Source organism: Amblyomma mixtum, chromosome 2 (genome assembly GCF_055824585.1).
Source record: "Amblyomma mixtum isolate Tamu chromosome 2, ASM5582458v1, whole genome shotgun sequence".
In the NCBI taxonomy this organism is placed as follows: domain Eukaryota; kingdom Metazoa; phylum Arthropoda; class Arachnida; order Ixodida; family Ixodidae; genus Amblyomma; species Amblyomma mixtum.
The window spans coordinates 46683103-46710951 of NC_143013.1; the positions used below are offsets into that span (position 1 = coordinate 46683103).

The following is a 27849-nucleotide window of genomic DNA, read 5'->3' on the forward strand; positions in this document are numbered from 1 at the left end:
TTTAAACTTTTACATACACCAGCCAAACTTTATCCATACCGGCACACTTCCACACCTCAGAGCCCAAACTGTCTACTACATATGCAGAATAGAACACAGCCTTACACAGTGCCACTCGGCCTTCCAGTTCCCCGCCTTTTCTCCCCCCCCCGTAGCTATCTGGCGGGCCTCACTGGATCTCAGCCTGCAACGCTCCCTCGTCACCTTGGCCCAGGGCATGTTAAGCGGCTAACATAAAGGCTGTTTTAATAAATGTGCTACACCACCAAGTGCGTATCCTTCATGTGTACGATGGGAAGATCAAGCACGCAGGGTCGTCTGCTTAAGAGCACAGAAGGCCGCACAGGGCCACAACACGTAGACCACACACTGACATTTAAGACGAAACACGCAGGCACCAGCGGCAAGTCAACATGAGCCACGCGCAAAACACACGTAGACAGACGCGCTAGCGAAGAGGAATGCGAGCGGCCAGAAAACGTACACACAGGCGACGAAAACGCCCGCTCAGGCTCACAAGCAACGCCGACGATAGGCCGTTCTCTTCGCTCCGAGCTACTCATGTTTTGCCTTGCCATTTATGTTTTGTATTTCATTAGCGTGACGTAAACAGCGCCATTCCTTTTAACATCTAGCTTGCAATCTGCCCTTTGCAAAGCACCACCAAGCATGAGACCGTGCCGCACTTCGCACTGGTGGGACCTGGGAGAAGCAAAGCAACTCCACCTACAGCAGCTTAAGCCACAGTGCGAGGCTGCGCAAAATCATTTTATGCTATTTCTCGATATCTTTTCGTTTCGAGCTGCCACTAATGCGTGCCACACCGACTACGTGAGTTTCGGCGCGGGCGTTGCAGCTCCACACCTCTGCCACACGGTCTCTAGCTCTGAATCGCTCGTGCGTAAGAGAAAAAAAATGAAGAAAAATAAGGAATGAAAAAGAAAACGCGAAAAGCCTAGATAGTGGTAAAAAGTGGGTCACATAGGCTTGCAAAGTCATGCTGCGGCTCGCGCTTTATTAAAGAAGAGCGAAAAGACTGGCCTTTCACGTCTCACGGGGGGGCACTAATAGCCACTCTTCCCATTCTACTCTCTCCGGCCTTGTCGAGTGCACAGCCTTTGGAGGGAGCACCTGGTTACGGGTCAGAAAACTGCGGGAGCTGCGTTCAAACAACGCGAAGCAGCGGCGCCAGCTGAAGCGGACGCGAAAAAATAAAAACCGCAGCGCGTAGATCGATAAGCCGGTACACGTACGCGCGGCGAAGAAACAAGGGCCGTTTCATTATTCGGAGAGTTGTTGCTTTATGGAAACTGCTCGCGGTGGAGAGCTTGCGCCGCTTGGCACCGAAACGAGAAATGGAAGTAGGGGAAAAAGAAGTGAGAACAGAGGCTGCCTCTTTGCGTCATTCGATGCAGCTTTACTCCCGAGTTGCACCTAATTTTAACGCGATAGTGTTAAGGGTATCGTGTCGCAGAAAAGCCGGCGTTGGCCGTGAGCGACAAATTCCAGAAGCATTAATAAATAAAACCGAGTAGGAAATTATTCGAGTTGGGTAACCGAACTATAATAGCCTCCGGAGTGCAAGACGAGCACGCTAACCACTCCGCCATGCCAGCTTTTTTTCTTTCATTGTATTTATTCTACATGGTTATGTACAAAAAGATTATATATATATATATATATATATATATATATATATTGTTACGGGGAAATACTATTTACATTTATTTACAAGCGGTAGGCGAATAGTTCCTAGCGGCGAGCAGCAGGAAGCACCAACGCCAGCAGGAAGCACCATCAACCTCTTCTTCTTCGTGCGACCCTTTCACGCCGGAGGCCACTTCGACTTCCACTTCCTCTTCGTCGTAGCATGACCCCCGGCGGCATGAGCGCCGTCCCGGCGTTAGGCCGGTGATAGAGGAGCGGCGTGGTAGGGCTTGAGGCGCATAACGTGAACAATGTCGGTGGGTGGTGTACATGAAGAGGATGCAGGTGTATGAGGAGCAACTTCATACCTGACATCGGTGACCTGACGCACAACACGATAAGGACCATGGTAGGGAGGCAAAAGTTTTTCAGAGAGACTGACGCGACGGGAAGGGGACCACAGAAGAACGAGCGACCCCGGTTCGTAGGTGACATGACGATGGCGATTATCGTACAATGACTTCTGCGCTTGTTGGGACGCTTGGAGCCGAGTTCGGGCGATTTGGCGAGCGTCTTCAGCTTGAGCAATATATATATATATATATATATATATATATATATATATGTGTGTGTGTGTGTGTGTGTGTGTGTGTGTGTGTGTGTGTGTGTGTGTGTGTGTGTGTGTGTCTGTGTCTGTGTGTACACACAGAAAAAACTTCACAGCTCGATGGTTTTCAGTGAACAAAGGCGAGTCTAGTGAATACGGTGCTGTATTAGAAGGGTGCTCTAAAGACGTGTACTGTGGTGTATATTAGTAATTATGAGCATAGAAATTACAGAAGTTGCAGTTAAGCGAGTAGCAAAGAACGTTTCCGCTACTTTTCCGCGCACGTAGCGCCATCAGGCGGTGCCCACTAAAACCTCCTCCTCGCCATGTACGCCACTGCCCCAACAGATAGCGCGCGACGGCAGCGCCTCCTAGTGTTCCTGTATATCCGAGCATATACAGGAACACTAGCGCCTCCTTGAGCCTCCCACTCGTCTCGTTCAGGCGCAGTGGGGCCGTGCGGGGACGCAGGAATCACGCAGTGAGCGGCGAACAACGCAGCGCACATCCAAGGCGCGTTCACCACGAAGTTTGCGGCTTGCTGTCCGTTTGTTCGACGCGGAAGCTATGCTGGCGTACGTGGCATCGGGTTTGTCGAGAACGGTGTGCCGACGGACTATGAATGCAACTTGAGTTTAGGTGAGAAGTGAGAAAGAAAAAGAATGAGAAGAGGGAAAGGAGAAGAAGGCGCTATCGCGTATGCTCTTCAGGCGAAGCTTAAGCGCCCTCCTAATTTTTTCCACGCTATTTGTTAAAGCTACACTGAACACTGCTAAGTCCACTGAAAGTCGATTCTATTTCTCTTTGGGGCTCTGTTGACGCTCGCCCGGCAGCAAAATTACATTCGTGGCTGAGAAGACTCGATTTCGAAATGGAGCAAAATAAAACTCCACGCATAAAGAGGCCGTGTGATCATCGACTGGAAGAAAGTGACGGTACAGCCTTGGCGTTGGGGATTCGAAACCATCTTCCAGTCAAAGCAGTTTCTTTAGGAAATCGGTATGGCGCTAGCAACACCTGTATTTTGGTTCTTGGATTTTTCCAGACTAGAAAAACTCTATTTGCAGTGAAAATAGTCTTTGTCGTTACGACGCTGTGTCTGTCGATAGAGGCCAACTTCAATTTGTCCCTTTAATAAATCGCGAGCTTCATCTACGTTCTTTTTACGAACGCTGTTCTGATTCCTCTTCTGCCTGTCCGTCAGTGTCAACACAGTGTTCACAAAGCCCTTCTCACCTATGCCCATGCGGGCAATGTTATCATTAGCAAACGTGGCTATGGAATGTCCTTGAGCCGAGCAACTACAACACACAACTCGGCGGTAAACTAGGCACAAGCAAATCCCTCAAACCTCTTGTGCATGGGAAGACTGAATCTGTCTCTAAGCGGGAATGAATCGTAGGCCAGAAAATCAGCCTTTTTGCTTCAGCCTAATTCTATGAAATCTGTTCCTGTGTACAAATCAAACTTCTTTCAGGCCATGAAACTAAATTTTGGCACTATCACATTGTCAGGACAAAAACATTTTTCCTTTTAGGATTAAAGGCACGAATACACGAAGCGCCTAAAGAAAACAAAAAAAAAGGAAACAAAGAGCAGAGATGAAGGCAAATAATGTTCCATCCCATAGGAGACGGATCGTTCGAGTGTAACAAAGTTGAGGCACGTGTTTGAAATGGCTAGCGCAGCCGCTCGATACTAATCACGGCTATGGGGGCGTGTCTCACCAGGCTCAGTGGCCCGGAGAGCGGTAACCCCGCGGAAGCTTCCATTCAAGGCGGCAGCGCGGGGCTGCATCCATGCGTCCCGCGCCCACGTGCCCCTGTGTTATGCCCGCAGAGCTGCGACTGTCGGCCCTGTTATAGCGCCAAGAAGGGCCCAAACCAACTCCGGGCCTCGCCTGCTGTGCCTGGCGTGTAATCGGCCACGGATACGCTGCGCCGTGTAGTTGTTCGTGGAAGGCAGACCAAGGCAAAAACGGTCAAATTGTGGCGCTGAGTATTGAACAGCGTTTGCATTGGCGAAAGTGGTGGAGGTTACTGGTCACGCATTTCCTGGGGTCCTCTTTCTTCGTCGACACTTATTTACGCAAGATATAAAAATGTTTGTTTATTCCAGGGCGGCCATGCCTGACTGTGGAGTGCTGGGCTGCGCTTCTTGGTCAAATGGGCGCTGAATTGGGTCGTTTTGTTCACAGACATGAAGGGTTCACAAATACATGCCCATGCATAAATTCGTAAGCAGGCAAACATGCGCTTTGCTGTTGCTTGTTCATGCTCTGTTTGTTTCTCGCCTGACTGTGTCCCCTTCTGCCGTGTTGCTTCACCCCTTTATTCCCCGGGGTCTTTATTCTTTTGAAAACAAAGCGCGATCTGTAACTCTCAATTTCTAGGTGCAGACCTCAGTTCGAGCTCTCTAGCTTTTATTTTTGTTAACTTCATTGTCGTTGTGCCAGGTACTACGTGCGTATTACAACAGAGGTCTTCAACATGTGGTATTGCTTTCGCCAAGTCGACGCGTTTTATAGGAATGCTGGTTTGGTTTGGTTTGGCTTGGTTTATTGGGGTTTAACGTCCCGAAGCGACTCAGGCTATGAGGGACGCCGTAGTGAAGGGCTCCGGAAATTTCAACCACCTGGGGCTCTTTAACGTGCACTGATATCGCACAGTACACGGGACCCTAGAATTTCACCTCCATCGAAATTCGGCCGCCGCGGCTGGGATCGAACCCGCTTCTCTCAGGCCAGCAGCCGAGTGCCGTAACCACTGAACCACCGCGGCGGGGCTTTTTATAGGAATGCGTAGAAACCATGCTAACGCTTTTGTTTTTCTCTCTGCGCGACCAATCCTGAAGAGGGAAGTGCGGAGCACGTTCCTGATCTCTATGATTGCACTTCCGTGCAGAAAAATTACAGCGAAACCCAATCCAAGAGAGGCAGTTACTGAAAGCATTGCGTTATCTATTCGTAACTGCAAATAAAAATAAAGCAATCAAAATGGCACGAACGAACAGCATGCATGCTTCGTAATTTCATCGTTTCCATTAAATGACTTCATTGAGGAGGAAAAACTATTAAAAAGAAGGGGAGTTGTTCGAGCTCTTGGGTGGGGCCCTTACTCAAGGGCTCCACTGGCTTGAGCTGCCCCGTGCTGTATGGGCCCTTACAAAAATGACTTTTGAGCTTCAGTTGACACCTTGTTGAGCTCTTGTTGAATCAACTGGAAATCAACATGACCCCAATGCATGTTGAGCCTACTCAACAGCTGCTAAACAAAATATTTGTTGAACGCAGTCAACACAATAATATTATGTTCAGTAGTTTCTGTTGAATATACGTTGAAACGAGTCTCATGGCAGCCGTTTCTAAGCATAACTAAATGAAATCAGTTCGACATGCGTTGTGTAAACAGAACCTTATGACATTATAGATATTAAGAACGCATGCAGCACCTGTTAAGACACTCGTAAACCGTTCAAAGTCATATTCTTGCATAAAAAAAAAATGCTCTTTCAGGGATACCTAATCCGGAGGAATCGTATCTGCGCTCTTAAGAAAGGGCGCTTAATTAGTGCTTTATTTCTGTTGTTTATGAATGAATGAAGCTCTTCAACGAACAGAACGGTCCATGTGAACTTGATTACTTCCACTACCCATAAAATAAATAAATAGTAATAGATATGACTGACATAACTTTGCTGATCGGCAGGCCACTACCTGCGCAAGTTCGGACACCCACGTGTACGTGTACGTAAGATTTCGCTTAAGATGGAAAAGTTATGAACACTTAGTGAGGTCATGTTGTAGCCTCGTGTGCAATACTCTTCCATGTTCTTTATCTGACGGTTGTATAGACGAGAGTATGTATTTATGTATGCAGGAAGTATAGAGCGTATTTTATCGATTGCTAACGTGTACAACTGGAAGTCAACACATGAACCACTTGCTGCTTTTAAGTTTGTTTTCAGTCTATAATAAACAGAAAATCAACACAAAATGGAATGCCACGTGCACAACTGAAAGTCAACACATGAACCACAGTTGCTTTTAAGTTTGTATTAGTCTATAATCAACAGAAAATCCACAATGAAATTTCAACTTAAACACATAGGCCAATTTTCAATACATGCCAAACGTTCAGCAACAAAAATGTCACAGAATTTCCACAGCTTTTAAACAGTGCTTATTGAGGCAACTTCACAAAAATTCCACAAAATTTCAACACCAGTTTTTGTACCCTTTTGAGGCAATCCTCAATTTAGAAAAGTACCAAGAGCAAAAGCAGCGTGGTAGCTTTCTTGCTGCAACTGCTTTTACGAATCGCACGTGTGCGAACAGGCAAAACCCCAAGCAATAATTGATAAAATTAAGTGAGCTCCTCACATCGAGCGAAGCCAGCTGTACCTAAAAAACTGGCCCGGTGCCAATCGGCATCTCCTGGGCACGCGCCTAGGTGTGCGCTGCTTTGACCCACAATAAATTCCAGGTGCAGAGCCGAGTCGACCGACGGCACTTTCTATGCACGGCAGGGCTTTTAGCGGAATACAATGAAGCCAATTAACTCCATCCTCCTCCGCCTCACTTCTTCCCTCACCCTGGCTGACCTGGTTTGCGGACGTTCAATTAAACGGCCGCATGCCTGGACGCTGAACAGCGATTATGGAAGGGAGTGCGGCCGCGGTTTGTCGGGCCGCTTCCATAAGAATTACATCCTCGGTGTCACCCCGTCTGCAGACGCAAGCGAGAGATAAAGTTGGACCAAATCCTCGTGCGTCTGTCTAAAATTCTCGAACGGGGAAGAGGGGGGGGGGGGGGGAGTTCTTTGCTTACAGCAGCATTCTACTTCAGCTCATTCTTCATGTCAATAGAAAAAAATAAGGAGAAATTTTTTTTCAGATGTCGCCTTTGGTTAAAATGGCTATCTTTGAGAAATCGTGCATTACAGATGAGAAACAGCTCTTTTCGTGACTGGGGCTCTTTTCGCCAGCGAAAACAAGAGCGAACAACTTAGCGGTGATTACAGAGCTGGAAATGTGGAAAATCAGCGCTAGCTGGCATGCGGTAATTTTTTATTTTAATTACTTGCACATACTGCTATTTGAATGTGGAAGGAGGGCATAGCTGTGTTGATAAAAATAGCGGTCTAAAATTAACAAGGACATTCAGTTGGCCCTCATGTTAAAGAACAACAACAAATGGTAAAACGGAAATACAACAAAGCAGTGATGTAAATGATGAAGTAGTACATGATAAAGCTACTATCAGTCGCATTATGAAAAAAAAAAGCCCGAAGCAATGCTACTCAATTGAATGTGCCCTATGGTTGCTTCTAGGCGCCTGTTCTGTTCCTAATTTTCATAAACGATCAAAAGACTGGTTTTAACGGTAATGTACAGTCGGGGACAAAAGTCTCCGGACCACGCGTTCCTCTAACGAAGCCGATAGCTCTCCTATTATTCGGCGGCTGGAGACCACACTTGTGGAGGTAAAAGTTAAATTTTTGTTCTTCCATCTCCACAAGTGCGGTCCCCCAGCCGCTGTCTGATAGTAGAGCTAAAGCTTCGTTTGAGGAACACGTGGTCCGGAGACTTTTGTCCCCGACTGTACGCCTCTTCGCAGATGAGTGCCCAGTCTGTCGGCAAATTAATCTAATAGATGATCGTGAAGCCCTTAAAAACAGACTCGAAACTATAACTAAATGATGCAGCGACTGGCAGATGACACTTAACGCTACTAAATCCGCTATTATGGCAATCTCTTCGATGAAGCAGAAATCCGACTTTCAGTATGCAGTAACTGAACATAAGTATCTTGAGCTACTACAACACATGACCTCAGATGCATCTGAGGTCATCTTCAACGTCAACACTCCACGTCAACATTCCATGGAATGTTGACGTGGATGGAATTCCGTCAACAGCTCTACAACGGCTCTTTTTCATTAGACGTCGCCTCAGATTAGCCCATTATCAAACTAAGCTATTCGCCTACGATGTTTTGGTTAGATCTATTCTAGAATATTCTAACTTGGTTTGGTGTCCTTTTACTAATCAAGACATAACAGGCGCAAGCCTTCATGTTTATATTTAACAAATTCAAAATAACTGATTTGCCAGGCGACAGAAGGATTCAAATCATTGCAGACTCATGCTGAACTCGTGCGGCTGAAATTCAAGTATCAACTAAGTAATCTCCATCTAAAACTGGACCATAATAATTTCTCTTTCCGAAGCAAGACAACCATAACATAAACATTCACATCTGTTATATGAGTATCATTTGTATACCGACTGCCTTAAAAAAATCACTTTTTCCATTTTCACTTAGAGAATGGAACAGCCTGAGTCCATTCATTAATAATAGTTCATCATTGACAAAATTTAAGATTGGAGTTGACAGTATGTCGTCAGATTAGCTAATAATTTCCGGAGTGCTTCTTTCTAGTTATTTTTATGCCCTTGCTTAAATTCTTCTATTCTATCTTTCAGACACCACATGTATACTATATGGGAGGCTTAATTTCCACAAACTGTGTTCTATGTGATAGGTAGTGTCTAATGCAGTTACATACACAGGCACGACCTAGCGTAGGTCTACTTATAGGTTATAGTGATATAACTTGTAGTTCACTTACAGGTTACTTTAATTTGCGTAACTGGATCAAATGCCGTACAAAAATCTTGTAGTATTACATCTATTTCGTTCTGGCTTTCTCTGCTTTGGGATAAGCTGTGGACTCATTCTAATACTGCGTTCCCGTTGAAAGTACTTGACGGAAGCCATGCTGAAATGGGGATATTAGGCTTTGATTTCCAATTAAAACTGTTATGTGTTATGTATTCCTTAAAATTGGCAATAATAACTCTATTTCACTCTGGGCGCTTTGAAATGCTAGAACACAGCATTCAAAACATTTCGTGAGTAGCGAACGCACAACAATACATTTAAGTTCTATTCCCACCGAGCTGCCCGCGAATGGAATGGCTTAACCGATGATGGTTATATGCTCGCCGCTGGATAGTTTCGATTCGCAGATAACGACTGCAGCCTGACGGCAGAAAGTTGTGGATGTTGGTTTAGTCCAGCAAACTTTGAGGGAATTGTGTGTTCTGGCCACTGGTTTTTTCTCATTTGCTTTTTTTCTCTTAATCTTCTGCTCTGCCTACTAGAACTTGATGAAATTTAGACATGTGTACATTGTCTTATGTCAATTTTTGTTGCTGGTACATTTTGACAAAACCTTGCAATATACATAAAATAAATACATAGATTTGTTACAAATTGTACTGACGTCATTTGTGTTTATATACCAAGAAACAATCATTTGTTTACATTGGACTATCCCAGTTTCAGCTGGCAGCATATTTCCGAGGTGAGAGTAATAGAAGAAGAACGAATTACTGCCTGTAGCTTACCCCATAAGGTAACCGTATCAGCAAAGCGGTCTAATATTGCACATAGTGGTTGAAGTGTATACTGAGTTGATCAGAGTATGTGCGGGCGCCTTCAGTAATTTATGACGAGCAGAAAGATCTTGATTTTCTAGTCCGAAGGTGCAAAACGCTATGATAAATTTAGCCATCATTTAAACTTCCATAATTAAAGAACAAAAAATTCAGGGGGCACATTAGCTCTCTAAAGTGCTGCAAGGCGAAAGCGTTTCCTGGCGGACTGCTTTTTATTTTTATATTTTATATCTTATTTTATTCTTTGCTTATTTTTCTTGTTTTCCTATTTTTATTGTTTAATTCTTTTATTTTATTTACGAAACCCATGCATTCACTAGCTGCGCCTTTATACAAGCTCAAACCCTGAGCCTTTGTGGCGGAGTGGTAGCGTCTCCACTTCAAATGCCAAAGATCCTGGTTCGATACCCAGACTCGACGCAGTTTTTTGTTTTAAGTAGTGACGCCGAAACGCGGACACATTTGCTAACATTCCTTGGTCATGACCGTATGAGGCCTTTCGCCTTAAAAAGGCTAAATCCTAGGTGTCAAGAAATTTCATGCAAGCTTTTGTAGTCTATGCATTAAGCGGTAAGGAACCTGCGCGATGTTAATCCCAGGGGTGGAAAAGTCTGGCCACCGCCCTAACAAATTCGCGCCAAATGCCAGGTGGCTTCTGTGAATCACGAGTATACATTTCAGCCTTCCTCATTCAAGCGCTCGTTCTCTTCTCGGTGTTGTTAGGAGCAGCACAAATTCGGGTCTTGAAAATCAGAATTGCTTTTGAAACTTGGAAAGACGCAGTGCCTGTCGCACTTGTTCGCAACCGCGCCATGAGAGAGGGAAGAGAGAAGGAGGCGTCGTAGTGGAGTCCTCCGGAATTGTGTGGACACACTGAGGTTCTTTTACGTGCGTTGAAATCGCACAGCACATGATGGCTTTTTCGGTTTCGCTTCCATCCCGCGTGGGCGAAGTTTCGATGAAGGAAGATGCGGATCGACGGCCTCGCGGTTAATCCGCCTCGCACTCGGCACGTGCCGTGTTCGCGGCCCAGTGACACCGTGTGGCGCTCGCTTCTTTTGCGGCGATATGCTCGGAAAAGGGTCTTTCGCCAACACCCCCTCTACAGACAGAAAAGACATACAATGGAAGTTAGAAACTTAAAAGGGAAGAATGAAGTGTGGGGAATCAAATCGCGAAGGAAATTTTCGGGATTAGAAAGACAGTAGTCTAATGTTTCAATAATATCATTATTAATTGTAATAAAAATACTAATACTAGTAATAATAAGAATTTTACTGCCACAACAGCTTGTGTTACATACAGAGGCGGCTTGAAGGACTAGTCAAAGTAACATCGGCGAGCGAAAATTAAAATCAATAAAAAGATCATGATAAGTGCGCATACACTGAAATGCAAACACTAAATAAAATACATAATATAAAAGAAAAAATTACTGTAGAAATTGTTTTGCCTGAAAACATCAAAGATTTCTGCATCTGTCTTAAGTTCGTTTCGGAAGTAGCGGAGAATACGAGCATGTTCAGGAAGGCTAATAAGTATTGCAGGGACATAGCGTGCAAGTGCTGCGCACGCTGCTGGGGTAAGCGAGGCACTAACACGAATTTTCAAAGGCTGTGACGCGCACATTTCTCATAAGCCTTCCAGTAAGTTGAAACAGCAGCTGGTCCGAACTAAAGACCGTGTAGATCGTTCAAGACACCCTGGCGTAGCGTACAAGATACCATGTCAAGACTGTGAAATTGCCTACATTCGCGAAACTGGAAACTTCAGACGAAGGCTCAAAGAGCATCAAAGTGGAGTCATGAACGGCCGCTCTGCATCTAATGCTTTGGCGGAACACAACGCCTCAATAGGACACTCCATTGATTGGGACGAAGCATCTATTATTGCCACAGAGGAGAACTTATCATCGCGCCTCCATCTGGAATCATTCCATATACATAGCACAAAACATGCTTTTAACAGAACACGTGGTAATCTGCCAGAAATCTACAATCACTCACTGCGCAATTTTGACCGTATACAAGCCACTGTCGTTCCACGCAGCGCTCTAGGTGATCAAGAGACCGTACGGGCCTCGAAACGTTGTGTTTCCCTGTGAATAATTTGTTGGCGAGTGTACGTTATTTCCACTATTGTAGAGACCTATACACCTCGTCTAGCTTTGCCTTATCTGGTTGAGTATTTGAGAACAGTGTAGCGCTGACCTTTACGTAGGGTTCTGGCAGCAACTGACTTAGTCTTGAAGGCAGGTTTCCAAAAGTGTCGCAGAACAGCTGTTTGAACTTTGAAAGGAAGGAGAAGCAAGAAAATTAAGCAAGTTTACTCGGGGAAGAAAGGAATGCTCATAAGCGGTACTTTTCAACACGCTTTTTAGAAGAGCACCTACACGATCATGCCACCTCTGCGAACAGTGAGCAACAACTCTGATGCCATACCTTATAATACTGTATGCAAGTACATGCATGATTCTCTTTTTTACCGATACAGGAAGAAATATTTAATTGTAAACATTAACCATGCAGTGCTACGTAATCTGCTACAAATATATGCCACTAGAGATCGCTAAATATTTATGCTAAAATATATGTGCCACTAGAGATCGCTAAAGTAAATCCCCAGATACTTTATACAATGTGCACTTTCAACTGTTGTGCAATGGCAATCTTTATCTTTGTGACAGTGTAAAAAAACAGGTTCAGTCAGTGCCGCTTCCTTCAATGGGTTTCTATAACAGACTAATTTTGTTTTTAGCTCGTTTGCCAAAAGACAATTGAAAGAAAACCAGTTCATTGCATTACAGATATTTTCTTGCAGTGGTGCAACCGCAGTTTTGTAGGAAATGTGCTTTGCAAGTAAAACCGTATCGAAAGACCAGTGAATTTGTTATTGCTGACGCGAAGTCATTTATAAATAGACTGAAAACTAAAACTTATTGAATTGACCCCTGAGGAACCCCAGCCCTCCAAATCTGACGGCTGCTAAGGGCTGTGGTGTTATCAAGGGCTACGACTTGTGAGCGATCTTGTAAATGACTTTTCAAAAGGTCATGAAATTGACCCCTAAATCCAAATAGGTACAATTTTTGCAATAATATTTCACGATTTACCGTGCCAAAAGCTTTGGCGATATCAACAAACAGGCAGCAGGCAAACAGACTGTGATCAAAAGCTGTGTACATTTCAGCTGCGAATTCTTCTGGAAGTGAAAGCGTTTCATGGCTTTAAATGAAACCGAACTGCCGGTCAGACGGAACAGAACATTTTTTCACAAGTGATGTCATGCCCTCTAGCGAAATTTTTTTTATAAAATTTGGGAAAGTATTGGTCAAACGGTTATAGGCCAATAATTACCAAGATTCTCTCTTGCCACCTTTGTATATTCGTCTCACAGCCGCCGTCTTTAATATACTTGATATTGCAGTAGTCTCTAAGGATCTGTTAAGGATAGGCAAAATGGTGCTCTCCAGACTTTCATAATTTCTCTGAAGCAGAGACAATGCAATACCATCAAGACCATGGGTTTATTGCGTTGAAAGGTGAAGATTATGCGCGCCGGGTCACGTGCCGACAGTTTCGGTAAAAAGGCGGGTGGAGATTGCAGATACTGTACGTGTTAAGGAACATCTGGCTTGCGGCGAGGATGAACAAGACTGAGATACACGCGCAAAGTGTTTGTTGAACAATTCAGCTGTTTGCTGAGGATTACACGAAAAAATGTATTGAAAAGATGACTCATTTCCGTTTCCGCCTCTCAAATTATTAAACAGTGATCACGTTTTGGCGGGATTCCTGGCAGCTTGCCTAAATTCCTTACAGTAGTACTGCCGTTTCGCGGAACGAATAAGCGCGACAACTCTGTTACTATTCGGTACGCAGTTCAAGATTTTTAAGGGAGCGTTTATGCAGCGTCTGTGCAGAATTGCATGCAAAATAGCTACATTAAACCACATATGAATACTATTTTTGCCGCCGCGGTGGCTCAGTGGCTATGGTACTCGGCTGCTGGCCCGAAAGACGTGGGTTCGATCCCGGCCGCGGCGGCTGAATTTCTTTGGAGGAGAAATTCGAGGCCCGTGTACTGTGCGATGTCAGTGCACGTTAAAGAACCCCAGGTAGTCGAAATTTCCGGAGCCGTCCACTGCGGCGTCTCTCATAGCCTTAGTCGCTTTGGGACGTTGAACCCCATAAACCAACCAACCAACCAACCAATACTATTTCTTTTTTTTTTTGTGGACGACCCGTTTTGAAGCTTGTTCAAACATCCGTAATTGTTGGCAGAACAAAAAATAAATTAAATCAGGAGTGTTAGACCTAGCTAATGCCTGCCAGTTAAAGTTAAGAATTAGACTATCTAATTTTCGTTGATCCACTATGTGAAGTGCAAGTCATTTTGAGCGTCGTTACAAGTTGGCAGCCCTTGATTATTACAGATAGTACGGTTAAAAATCGGTAAACTATAAAATAATGATTGGCAAAACGCTGCATAATGACGGCTGAGGAAAGATTGCAGTTTGAAAGTGGTCGTATGATCCATCTACGCACCTTCTTGTCTCAATGACAGCACTCTTTTCTTCCGCTCCTCTTCTATCTACTCCGCTACCTCCCCTACGCAGAGTAGCATGTCAGCGAATATTCACGCCGGCTGAAATCTCTGTTTTTCATTAAAGAGTTCTTCCTCTCTCTTTCTTTGTTTTCTCATCTAGGTTCATGGCCAGTGCCAGCGCATACCCTTTCCGTGCATGTACAACAAATAGAGAAAAACCAAACCTTAAAGCAGGTCGAGCTGTTTATCCGAAAAGACCGAGACGATTTTGAATATTACACATCTTCAAACCACTTTTGGCGATACGTATGGTTCTGACGTCGTCTGTGATTCTAATAAACACCTTACAGGACTGAAGAGCATTGATTTTTGGCTTTTAAATTTAGGAGTCGTTCGCTCTGACTATAAGTTCTGCACTTTGGTTCGCTCAAAATGAAATAGAAATGCGCTGTCTACTTCTGGCTCTCTAGGCACAAAACCTCGCCGAACTCAGGTCTGAACGCCTAGCCAGGCTACGGGCCTTCGCACATGCCCGACCCACGATATCGGACGTCCACTCCATCGACGAGGAGGCTGAATGCGAAGGAAGCCTGTTGCTGGCGCTTCCACGAAGCGAAACTGCTTTGGTTTAGGGTTGGTTTGGTTTATTGGGGTTTAACGTCCCGAAACAACTCAGGCAATGAAAGGCGCCGTAGTGGAGGGCTTAGAAAATTTCGACCTCCTGGGGTTCTTTAACGTGCACTGACATCGCACACTACACGGGCCTCTAGAATTCCGTCTTCATCGAAATTTAGCCGCCGCGGCCAGGATCGAACCCGCGTCTTTCAGGACAGCAGCCGAGTGCCGTAACCACTGAGCCACCGCGGCGGGTCGAAACTGCTTTCTACAGGGAGAGAAGTAAGAAATGACGGAGAAAGAAAGTAAATTATGTGCAGCGTAAACAGGAGTGAAGAAAACAAACGAACATAACAAAAAAGCGCAGTAAACCCGCATGCAGGCCACTGCAGGGGCCCTACTGACAAAGAGAAAGAAATAAGCTAGGGGAGAACAAAAAAACAAAAAAAAAACAAGAAAACAAAGGTGTGTCCGGGGAAAGCGAGGCCGGCAACAAGAAAGGGCAAGACGGCGCATGCGTGGCCGAAGCATAAACGCTGGTCGATTTGTCAATGCGCGTCGCGCGAACGCAGCTAGACGGAGCGCGTGCCTCCCGGGCACGACACTGCGAGTCCCAATCCCATTACAGGCAAAGCCTTTTCTCTTGCTTCGACAGCATGCGTCACGTGCCGCGGCAATGAAAACAGTTTGTTTAGGAGCACTGCCCCTTGCGTTAAGGAAATAAAAGGAGATCGAGAACGACAGGTCGAACCGAAAAGGGAGGAGTTTACGTAAACAAGAAGGATGCCAGAACGCACACAACTATCGACAGGAGCGTGTTTTGCATAAAATTCGCAGTTGTTTTCAGCATTCGTGGATCACTGAGGAGAAAAGAGAGAGAGAGAGAAACTCTTTAATGAAATACAGAGAATTTAGCCGGCGTTTAAAAATCGCTGGCATGCTACTCTGCGCAGGGAGGGAAATTTGGGAGATAAAGACAGAAGGAGAGCAGTGTGGAAGAGGTAAAAAAAAAGAAGATAAAATGCGGCCATGAAATGGGTACTAAGGATGCAACGGCGAGTATTGATGTAACCTTTGGAATGATGGAGTGCATAGTCCGACAAATGGGCTGACGAAGTTCACTGCATGAAGAATGCATGAAGAACCAATAAGAGCTGCTAAACTTGATAGCCAGGTAGGCCGGGGTAATATAAAAATTGTATTCTAATTCAATTGTGCTTTTAGTCGCCCTGATCAGTCAGTCAGCGCAGGGCCTGTGACGATTCTTCAGACGAGTACAGCTTTCGTCCTGCGCTATGCTCTGGTTTGTGTAGCTTCTTTGGATGATTGTCAGCCTGGTGAATATGCTACACCAACTGGTGTAGTATTCATCCTTGCTAGAGTTTAGTAATTAAACGCAACTTAAATATAAGAAAGAGCTGTATTATAAGGGTTCATGTAAAAAACAAAATAAACTTAAAGCAGCTCCTTCGCGCAGCAGGCCTTTTGGGAAAATAGAAACAACGTTCTGTGTCATATAAGTGGAGGACATTGTACGTTAAGAGGTCAGCAGCGGGGGATAATTATGGCACTTGGGCGCTTCGTCGGACTCGGCGCCAACAGTGGAAGCAGATGCTTCCCTTGGGGGCAGGTGAATTTGGAAGGCGAAAACATGACGAGCCTTATGCGTAAGGAATATATGCAGGCACGACTTTTCGTGTGCGCGATGGTCTGGAAAAGACGTCGCGATTGAATAAGTGGGCTAATAAAGGTGCCTTACGTACGGATTGGCGTTGTTGGTAAGGCTTAGCGAATAGATAGCAACACACTGTCCTAGACACAAGAATATGGAGGCACGACTGCAGCGCCGTTTCTGCACGAGGTAGTTCCTGTGTTGACGGTTGGTGCGCTTTTTTTTGTACTCTACAAGCACTCAGATATAAGGAATGCGTAGCGAGAATTGCTACTTAGCAGAACCGCCTTTCTGAAGGCAAATATTAAAAGCTAAGCGCTTGCACTTTTCAGGTAAGTGAATCGGCTTCTGTCCGAATTGGCGGATCAGGAGCGGCCCATGGTGGTAGTGGTGGCCCTAGTACTGACCTCCAATAAAGATTTTTTGCCTCCACCTCATTTGGCGTGAATATTCCGTTTAACGCATATTTTCTGTTATCCTACTCTGTTCTGCCTATACCTATTCGCAGCGCTATTATTGAACAGTAAAGGAGTTTTGTTTAGTGCGTAGCTATATCGCAAACTTCCACGAGAGCAAAGCAGGGAGCGCCGTTTGGACCAGCTGCACCAAATCAACGGCTGTTGATTGCAAACTTAGCGTCGTTATGATGGAGGGAAAGGCGAGGAATGCACATATAAGTGAATCTGTAGCATACGACTTGACGTTTCGTTACAATAAGATATTTTTTTAATGGGCCGAGTGACATGAGCATAAATTTAAAGCAGAAATGAGTCGCTATGCAATCTGCCAAGGCATAGGTGCAGGCTAGTTCTAGTGCGGGTTCCTTCATTGAAGTCTTTTTAGGGTCATATTTCGTCGTTGATGCCACAAAATCATGTACTGAGCTTGATCTTTTGATTAATTAAGCAGTAATGCAAGTTAAGCAGTAATGCAAGTTCAATAAGCTCTGGGTGAGCTAATGTAAGCACCTAGACGAAATTCAACGCCACTTAACGACACGCTCGAGGGGTGCCGTTAATGGCTAGGTGTCCAGCTTGTGCTCATAAATATGATTATTATTACATTCGCAATAGATCCCGTGTAAGTGCAGAGCTACAGGTTTTCTCTTATTGTGCTGAAGTATCAACGCGACAGCAAGACAGGCTATGCGAGAAAAACGACAGAATGCTGCTAAAAGTGCCAGCGTGATGGCATTGTTGGCTGCAGCCTCCTCTTAAAATAAGTGGCACATTTAAAATCACAATTGACCTTCCGATTGAAGCCTAGAAGCGCTACCATATATTATGTTCCTTCCAGTTACCAAAGAGGAGTGAGTTTCCCATAGGGGGCGTACTAGGCCCATCATTGGTTTCAGTTTATGTCAATGATAGGGTTGTTTGCCACTGACACCATTGTTATAATTAGTATATGTGCTAATGAAAGCATGCTGTATAAACCGGTTCACTAAGCTGCTGACCAAGCCTTGGTGAACACTGCGCTTAACGATGCTGTGTCTTGGAGCAGTAAATGAACAGAGGTGATTAATATAGCAAAAATGGTGTTTATGCTCATAGCAAAAAAGAAAATGCCGCACAAGTGCAACTGTTCTAGTAATAATGGACCTATTTTTGAGGTTCGAAGGTGCATGTACCTATAGGTGCTCCAATTAATTATCTGCTTAGTTGGGCAGACCAGGTCAATTATATAGTGTTATCTGCAAAAAGAAATTTAGGTCTCTTGAGGTATAAGCTCACAGAAACTCCCACAAGCTTGAAAAAATTGGTCGATACGCCACTCATTACAATGCAGCTCGAATACGCAGTTGTAGTCTGAGACCCACACATAAATATATTTTAGAGAGGGATGCAGTATTTTTTATTTGAACTAACGAAATACTGATTATTCATCAGTTCTGACGACAGCCAATCAAGTACATCTCCTGAAAATAAGACCCAAATAATATTGATTGGTATTTCTTGCCACATTGATACAGCCAAAGCTTTACTTCATGCGGTAGTTAATTCAGCGAAGCCGCCGCAGCCACAGTAACATCTTTTCGCCCTACACTTCATGCAGAAAACAGTAGAAGTACCGAAAGTTCCCGCGAACTGTCAATGAGTGGAATTCGTGACCTGAACAAGTGCTTGAAAGCAAAAATTTGAAAATGTCCTTGCCAATATTTTCTAAAGCTCACATTTTCGTCCTAGTAATAATACAATAAAATAATGATATTCCGCTTGTCTTGTAGTTTTGAGATGTGACCTCCCCTGTGTGTTAATGAACTGTATTATTATTGAAACTAAAATCCGTGGCGAAATGAATGTTGCTTGTTTGTAGACTTTTGCCCATCCTCCTTAAACCACATGATGTATGCAATATGTTGAAAACAAACAAATAAAATAAAAATAAATTGTACCTGTTTGCTCCACTTTTATCCTGCTTTAAAAATCGACACCATTCGTGTAATAATCGTTCAAACGTAAGAAAAAGGGTTCGCTCGGGAAGTAACTAAGGAGCGCAGTCCACTGGCACCTGTCTTAGCACTGCTAGCTTGAGCTCGCCTGTGAAAAAGAGATTGCGCCTGCTGCATGCGAAAAGAACGTGCCAACAGCTGAGCTAGCAAGCAGCTTAGAAAACGAGTAGGCAAAACAGTCATTCCAAGCAGATGAGTGCCGGGTGATGAGAAATAATTGCACGCGTCATTTAATACCAAGAGCAGCTAATACTGAAGCTCCAAACACATGAATGGATGGCTGACTAGAGACACTTGACGATGGAGCGGGCGTTTGAATGTAATTTTGTAGCTAAAAACAGGCAAATCTCATTATGGTTGTGCGTTTGCGAACTGTTTGATTACCTTTTCAATGCCCGGAGAAAGTGAATAAACCTGTTAAAACAAGAAATTCTTTCACTTTAGCTCACAGATTTATATTAGTTACAAGCACTATTTCAGGAACAGCGTTTTCAAGCCTATTTATTAGATATGATCAAAGTACCAGTAACTAAAATGCACGAGGTTGGCTGGATTATAGCTTCGTTCAAAACAAACCTAACGGCAAAAGAGACGGAATTTCTTGCGGCTCGTGCGTTGCCAGGCGATGGATCTGTTTAGAATTCTGATACTTGTTCATTGTATGCGCCATAACAATTGTGCGGAGTTTCACGCCTCTTGGGCACTAAAATATCACTATGATCCGCTCATTTATCGATGAAGTAACCATGTTTTTATTAATACCTTTGCAAGTTTTTTCTTACCTTTCTGCCATCTAGGTATAGTTAGCGACGAAATACGTACCAGAAGTTGAACGCTTTCCTCCCAAGCTTGATTTATTTAGGGATTACAAGGTTAAAAATTTACTTCCAGAAGCCAAGCATCAGTTACGTGTACAAAGAAACAGCTCCTCAAAAACAAAAAGAATAAAAGCAACACCGAACACACGCAAATCTACACAGATGCCATTCAGGCGCGCTGTAACATCCCAGGTGGGCTCTGCCGCAGTGCTATGGGGACCATGTTCTTCAAGTGATAAGCGACGAGCAACTAAGACAGGGACAGAGGGAGAGGGAACACTTCCCGTTCGCAGAACCGATAGGAACGGGATGATGAAGCTGAAATTCGGGGAGGCAAAGTGGTTCGGATGCACTGCTTGTGCGGACCACCCAGAGCAGCGAGAGCATCTGGTGCAGTTTACCGACTTTTTTGTGAAGAAGTTACGGAGATGATAGTGCGGTAATTGGCTGGTGTATATGTACAGTGTGTGATATAATTAGAGGAAACGCAAGAAATGGTTCGACTCTCTCTCAATGAGGAAAAGCAAGCTGGCTCCACCACGAAACGGGAGCGCTGCTTCAGGCTTTTCTTCTCGAGCTCTTGGCGCCTGTTTTAATGCGATACCATTAATGCGATACCATTAGGCGATACCATAAGGCGAAAACTGTCCGACGCCAGATGCGGTGGCGGCGGCAGCGTCTGTGTGAAGCTGCAACCTGCCAACCGTTGTGTTTAGGGAGATTTCGACTTACAGCCGAGAAGAGGAAGACGCTTCACTTAGAATGACTCCGCAGAAATGAAAATAACTATGAATTATTCAGCAGAAATGAGTAAAACAGTTATTTAGGAAAGACAATGAGTAAGAATAGAAAATAGATTGTCGAGCTAAAGAAAAACATTGTCACATTTCCTCCTCGTCAGCCCAATTTACCACCCCTAAATAATATTCGCTTCGCAGTGTAGCCTACTTCTCTCAGAGCCGGTTAACCATTTCTCGCGTTCACAAACAGGAAAATTAAGGCGAGTACTTTGAGCTGCAGTTAATTCACTCGAACTAACGGACAGAGCAGGTGCCCGGTATAATGTCCGACATTCTTCAACCATCGTTACGCTCCGCAACCTCGCTGAAAATGCTAATATGCTCTCAAACGGTCATTGTCTAAAAAGCAGCAATTGTAACATTGGAATATTGCTCTAAAAGAGTCAGGCAAATGCTCATGTGCAGCTAAAGAAACAGCAAAAAGCTTGTAGCAAGACTCGGGTTTGACAGGTTACAACTATATATTAGGGAATACACGTGGGACTTGCATAAAAGTGGCATAGCACAGATAACAAGCATAATACCTCAGCACATGACGACAGAAAGCTGCTTTGCTACGTTTTAGAGAGTTTTAGAGCCGCGTCGCCGTCGCTGCCGTTGGTGTAACCGAGCGAACTAGAGTACCACCGCTCGCTCGTAGATGGCGCCAGAGTGGTACGCGCCGTCGTCCATCAGCACTGCATGAGCAGAGGTAGGGTGGCTAGGGGAGGATAAGTCAGCGTGCGGCGGCATGCGAGACCTGAACAGCTATGCTTGGCCTGCAATACCGGCAACGACGGCCACTGCGCACTTCGCTTGAGAAATCCCCTCTCAACCCATTCTCCCTACCCGCGCTCCAAGCACACCCGCAAAAGGGTGGCAGAAGAGGAGTTTATTCCCCCCCCCCCCCCCCCCCCCCCCCCCCACATACACACACATAGTCGCAAGTAGCAATAATACGCGCACCCACCCGCTGCTTCCTCGCAGTCGCGCCACGCTCCGCTCCGTTGGTGGGCGCTGCTGAGAAATATTTTTTTTTATTCGAGCTTTTTGCCATCAGGCATAATGAAAAGGAGAGAGAGTTATAAAAAGGAGTGCAAACAAGCCTCGTTTAAAAAGCGGCAAAAGTTCGCGATATAGCGATTATCTAGAGTCCACTTGGTATAGTCGTCTGCAACGTCCCATCGCAGGCCAACCTTTCTTAGTAAACGTCGTCTCACGGAAGCTGTAGCCGGGCAAGTCCACAGCAAGTGTTTTTCATCACACTGGTCGGGCGCAGCACCACAATGGGGACACTTGTCAGTCACTTCGTAACGTTTGTCACGCCACCGATGACGCACAGAAGGAGTCAGAGCCGCTCCTGCCCGAATCCGGCGCACAGATACCTCCTCCTCCCGAGTGAGACTCCGGGGGAGAGGGTATGAACACGGAGGAATTAGAGCGCGTGTTCGCTGACGCAAAGACTGTTTCTCGGAAACATGGGACAGGAACGGATCTGAGGGAAGAGGGGAAGGTGGCGGGATATCGGATGTGTCAAGGTGTGTCATTGCATCCACATGAATATTATGCGGATTCTGGGCATGCCCGCGAATCCAGTGTATACGCACAGGACAGGGGTATTTTGTGCAAAGTTGGTGAATGGATTGTGTAACTTGGAATGTGCGCCGGACAGCATGCTGCACGCTGTATATTGTCCGGACAATATAAACCGTCTGCTTATATAATAAAACACAAAATAAGCTCAGCCAATTCTTTGGGAAGCATAAGCGACGCAACCGATGGAAGTGCTTCGTCTGCCGCTGCTGCTAAACGAGCTGCCCGAGCAGGGCTCAGCGCCGCCGACGCCCGAATCCAGAGTTGCGCGTCGCCGCTGGTAGTGGCTGTCTACTCCTCGCCTACAGCGCTCACCGAAGACGTCGCGCACTACCTGCGCCTCGCTTTAACTGCACATGTATCCGCACCAATGTCAGTCAGTAGGGGGGGAATTCAGTGTAGATATAAAAACAAGCAGTAACATCGTGTCTCTTATGCGCGAGCACATCCCGTTCTTCTCCCTCGTAACTCCTCCGACTAGTGTGACCACCTCGCGAAACACTTGAATCGACCTCGTAGTCTTTTTTTTTTCTTCGAGAACAAGGCATTGGTGCATCAGGTTGAACATATCTGCATCCATTTCTCCGCCCACAAAGCCCCTTTCGTAACAATTAAAACTGGAAGAGGAGCGTTAAATGAATGCATGTGAAAAATAAAGAGTGCTTGGTAACTGTACACACATACACGTATCTCTAAAATTCTTTGCCTCAATATACCGCAGAATCCGAACACCTACAGAGCTGCGCTCAAATTTCGCATTAGAGAGTATCGTAACCGTCCTTGGAATTTTTTTCCCATGTCAACCCGCAGGCATAATAAATGCGGTGAGCAGTTGCGAGCAACTTGTTGGGAATTGTGTTACTGAATGCTCGCATTTTTTTTTTTTTTGGAGAGGCAAACATTTTGAGAAGGTGATTTTATCTTAAAAACCCCACGGTTCTGCCATTCTCGCTAGAAACATGGCTGCATACAGACGTAAAGGGTTGCGAAAAATACTGTGCTCTTGCAAAGTATTGCAGAAAGTAGCAGTAGCATTGCTGCTGGAATTCAGTAAAAAAGGTTCAGCTCTCGACCAGGATTTTTAACCATAACGGAAGGAGCGAATTTCTGGTGGTGTGTACCGGCCGCCCAACGTGGATCCTCGACGTGAAGCTTCATAGAATTTTGTTCAAGGAATGAACTGTAGCGCATGCTATACACCTATCTAGTGCAAGTAGAGAACGGGACCACGATAGGGGAATGAATGCATCGGACAGGCACACTGAAGTTATAAACGCTGGACGATATTCCTCGAGAGGGGAGCCCTGAGCAGTCGCCTCTTGACAATACTCCAGCGTGGTCGATGTGTCTTGAATGCGATGAGTGGCTACAAGGATGAAACGAGACTACGACTGCACGTGGCTCAATACCACGGCTGTAAGGAGCAGTGCAAGAACAGCCAGCCTCTATTTTCTCCTTGTTAGCTCCTCCTTGAGACAAGAACTTTGATGCCAACGAAAACCCCTGAGTATAAATTGAGGGCAGCACAGCGCACTATGTATTAGAAATTAGTAGGGACAATTATGAGAGACAGAATGAAAGCAACGGGTATTGGAGAAGTGACTAGAGTTGACGGTGTCGTAGCAGAAATTGACGGAAGAAAGTGGGGCAGCGAAAAGTCCTGTGAGAGGGTGAAATTAGATTTCTGCGATCAGGTGGCCGTGCCTGGTGCGGGAAAAAAATACGTGCAGAACACCGGGAGAAGCCTTCGTCCTGCTGATTGTGATGGGAAGGGCAGCGCAGCAACCAACAGTGAAAAATTACAATTTCGAGAGGCTTCAGTTTACCTTCTCCGAATTGGCCAGAAAAGTATGGCGGCTACAGAAAAACGTGCTGGTTAAGTTTAGTTTGTAACTGTCTTTACCTTGTCCTTCAATCAATTCCTGAATCACACAAGTGTAGTAAGTTGGGCTTGTTGCCTATTTTCCACACATATTAGAATATTGCGTTCTGCTTATATCTTTACTAATCTGCCTGCGAATATGCCTTGGCCTACCAAAGGGTTCCTCTGCATCAGGAACAGTAGCGGAGGCAGGATGTCTCCCACTAGAGGTGATCGCCGCCAAGGAAACTATGCGTACCCATCTCCGCCATGTCCTGCAAGGGAATAAGCACTTCCTACACCGTGTCCACCTAACTCACAGCAACTCTAGCTTTGGCCGGGCAGTGCAGCTCCTGCCCCTCCCTACTATTAATCAGCCACAGAAACTACTACCTCTGGCCTTTCCTCCATGGACACTCTCTCCTCTAAAGGTGGAGAAGTTTGTTCCAGGTGTGAATGCAAAGAGCCGCATGCCACAGGCAGCGCTTCTGCAAGCTACTCTCGCCTACTTAACCGAGGGATATACGGAGCACACCCATATCTTTACCGATGGTTCAACTACTAAAGAAACCTCTTTTTGTGGCCTTTATGTGCCCTCAACAGGCCATGCCCTTTCTTACCGGCTGCAGCGGAGGACATCCTCTACGACAGCTGAGCTTCACGGCATTAAGGAAGCTGTTTCTTACATCCTACGCCGAACCGCCGGCCGTTGGGTTATCTTCACCGATTCAAAAGCATCTCTGCAGATCCTGGCCAACCTGCTGAAGAAAACGAATCACCAGCCAGTTTCCCTGGACATCGGGTATCTACATCATTTAGCTATTGCCGCAGGCCACTGCATAACATTTCAGTGGGTACCTGCTCACTGTGGCATTCTGGCTAATGAAAAAGCAGATGAAGCGGCCCGTAACGGCCATCAACATCGGAGATACATTCGAACTTTTTCACGAAATCTGATGCGTCCCAAATGGCTAAAAGTTTTGCTTCCGAAGAAACGTATCGGCTTTGGAGTTTGCCGACACATCAGTACAATTTCTTCACTCAATCGACCCACATCTTAGATCAAGACTCTGACCCAGAATTCCTCGACATCTGGAAACACTTTATCACCGACTTCGTCTGAATGCTGCATATACAAACGGCTTGCGATACCGCTTTGGACAAATGAACAGTCCGCATTGTGACAACTGTGCCTCGATAGAAACTGTGGAACATATCCTGCTTGAGTGCCCTGCGTATGCTAACCAGCGTGCGTACTATGAACATTGCATGCAGAGGCTCTGCCCAGTGCCCCTAACAATGGACAAAGTTTTAGGTCCCTTAGCCTGCCTTAGGCAACAGAGACTTGCAATGAACTTTCTATTTACGTATTTAAAAGACATTGAACATCTCGATAAGCTTTAAATTAACTTGCACGTTACCCTCATGCATTCTTCATGCAGTGAACTTCGTCAGCCCATTTGTCGGACTATGCACTCCATCATTCCATAGGTTACATCAATACTCGCCGTTGCATCCTTAGTACCCATTCCATGGCCGCATTTTATCTTCGTTTCTTTTTTACCTATTCCACACTTCTCTCCTTCTGTTTTTATCTCCCAAATTCCCCTCCCTACGCAGAGTAGCATGCCAGCGATTTTTAAACACCGGCTAAATTCTCTGTATTTCATTAAAGAGGACAACTAATCTAAATAATTTACTAATCTAAAGTTGCTAGTGCCGTGCATGCAGGAAATACAGCTACGGCTAGGGCAGTTACGAAGACTGCAGCGCTCGTCTCCGGCAGCATGATGAGGCAAGGTTTGCGCACTTATTTGTTACGGCTTTGAGCCCAACGGCACCGTCGAGTGTGAGAACATTTCTTCCTTACCATTAAGAGATTAGAAAGTTCATTGGTTACTCTCGCGCAGCGGTGGAGGAGGACAGCCACAATTTAAATGTCTTCTGTGAAACCATCCACACTTTTGCACATGCTCGGGACACAGTGAAATAAAACACGCACGTCAGGCACCCTCTCATCGACATGCTGCGCATAGCGCAGCCCTTGGCTGCTTGCCTGGCCCTTGTCAAGCGAATGGACACAGCGGCAGCTGCCACCCACCTGGAGGTACTCGCTGAGGACGTTGGGGTCCCTTTCGCCCCCTCCGTGCGTCGTGGTCGAAGGGCCTCCGGCTCCGGCGCGCCTGGCACCCGCGGCGTCCACCACCATTACGCCGGCGTTGGTGGTGGCAGGTGCGGGCCCCGTGCCCACCAGGGTGGCCGCGCTGCCCAGCATCTCGGGCCGCACCGAGGCCGTGCGCTTCTTGCCGGCCGCGACGTTGGCTTCGAGCGCGAGCGTGGTCGCGTGCACCGCTGCCGCCAGGCGCTTCCTGCGAGCCGCTCCCGCCGCGGGCCCGGACACCGAGTGGCGCGCTTTGGCCTCGCGCGGTGCCGCGGCAAACTCTGCCGCCGCGGGCGCCGTGGCCCGCGCGTCCGAGCGACGCGACGCCGCCGCCAGCGCGGCCGCCCGCCGTCGGCCGACGCCCCTCCGTCGTCAGTCACCCCGCCCTTCCTCCGCCTTTTTTCCTCAGCCGCCCCTTCTTCCTTTATTCATGTCCGGCGGCCGATTAGGGATCACGCACGCGCCTTCCAAGACCCCGGCACCGACGCACAACCACGTGGGCGAGGCAGGTGGAAGGAGACGGGCGCCGGGAGAACTCCGCCTTTGCTGCTTCCCTCCTCTCCACCCGGCTCTGGATCGGGTCTCCTGGGAAGTCTCCTCTCCACTCCTCGCGTCGGCGGCCGGTGTAGCAGTCGTGACCGCTGGCGTCGTCAGGTTGCTTCCTGGCGGACCCACCCGTCCGCTCGCCACATCCGGCACCCCACCAACCGCGCCCGGTGCGACGCGAACCAGACCTCGATTGAAACTGGAAACGCCGCTGACCTGGGCGCTGCAGCAGCACGGCTGCCGCCGGTTGCTGCCTTTTTTTTTTTTAGCACAGCGTTCCGTCCACACATGCACAGACAGCGGAGAGAGGTCACCTAGGTTCCACCACGCACGATGTGCTTGTGCTTTTTTCTTGCCTCCAGGTTTCGTTATATTTCAGCGCTCACTGGGCCACTTTCCTTTCTTGTTAGGTAGCTGCCTTGGACGACTGCCTTCCCTCGTCGATTTATGGATGGTCCGCGCGTCCCCGCAAGCAAGAATTAAGGAAGAAAAAATTGCTGGTGGGAATGGCTCGCACAAATTGACCCCCCCCCCCCCCCCGTCTTTTTGCTCGCATTCGCAGCCTTGCGGTTTTCATTTTTTTATTCTTTTACTTTCAGGACAAAGCGTCCGTGAAGAGAATAATGGCACTCATCTAAATTCATTCCGCAAACAGAGGGGGCTGGAGAGGAGAAGGGGAAAACTTAGAGTAGTAACGCAAGGGGCCTCTTCATGTATCTTCCCTTGCGGTAGAAGTGAACGAGGGAGGAAAAAAAAACGTCAAAGCGAGTCGGAAATTTAATTCATCTAAATAAGCAATCAGCGTCAGTGTCATCACTGTCGACAACTTCTATTTTTGATTGAACACACCTCCCCCTCAAGGTGCCCTGAAATGCGCTCCATTGTAGGCGAAGGTTTTTAGGTGATCAGCTGAGCCAATTAACAAAAGTTCGCCATCAATCTTGTAATGGCAACAGTTCGTGCTTATAAAATATCCGTGATTTCATTGTTTATTTATTTCTCTGTTTTTGCCCCCTCCCCCGAGCGATACCGATGTAGCCGTCCGCACACAAGCGCACACATCTAAGCTCCCCGCCACGATTACAC

At 46.2% G+C, this 27849-nt stretch overlaps 1 protein-coding gene across 1 annotated transcript in view; it reads right to left on the bottom strand.

The window, feature by feature from the left end:
• Window positions 1-26905, bottom strand: part of LOC149359226 (caveolin-3-like) — a 41888-nt gene extending 14983 nt beyond the window's left edge. Inside the window, exon 1 of the mRNA XM_089571498.1 lies at window positions 26158-26905. Within this exon, the coding sequence (XP_089427624.1) occupies window positions 26158-26331 (174 nt within the window). The 5' untranslated portion in view covers window positions 26332-26905. The remainder of the gene's footprint in view (window positions 1-26157) is intronic.
• Window positions 26906-27849: the final 944 nt, after the last annotated feature.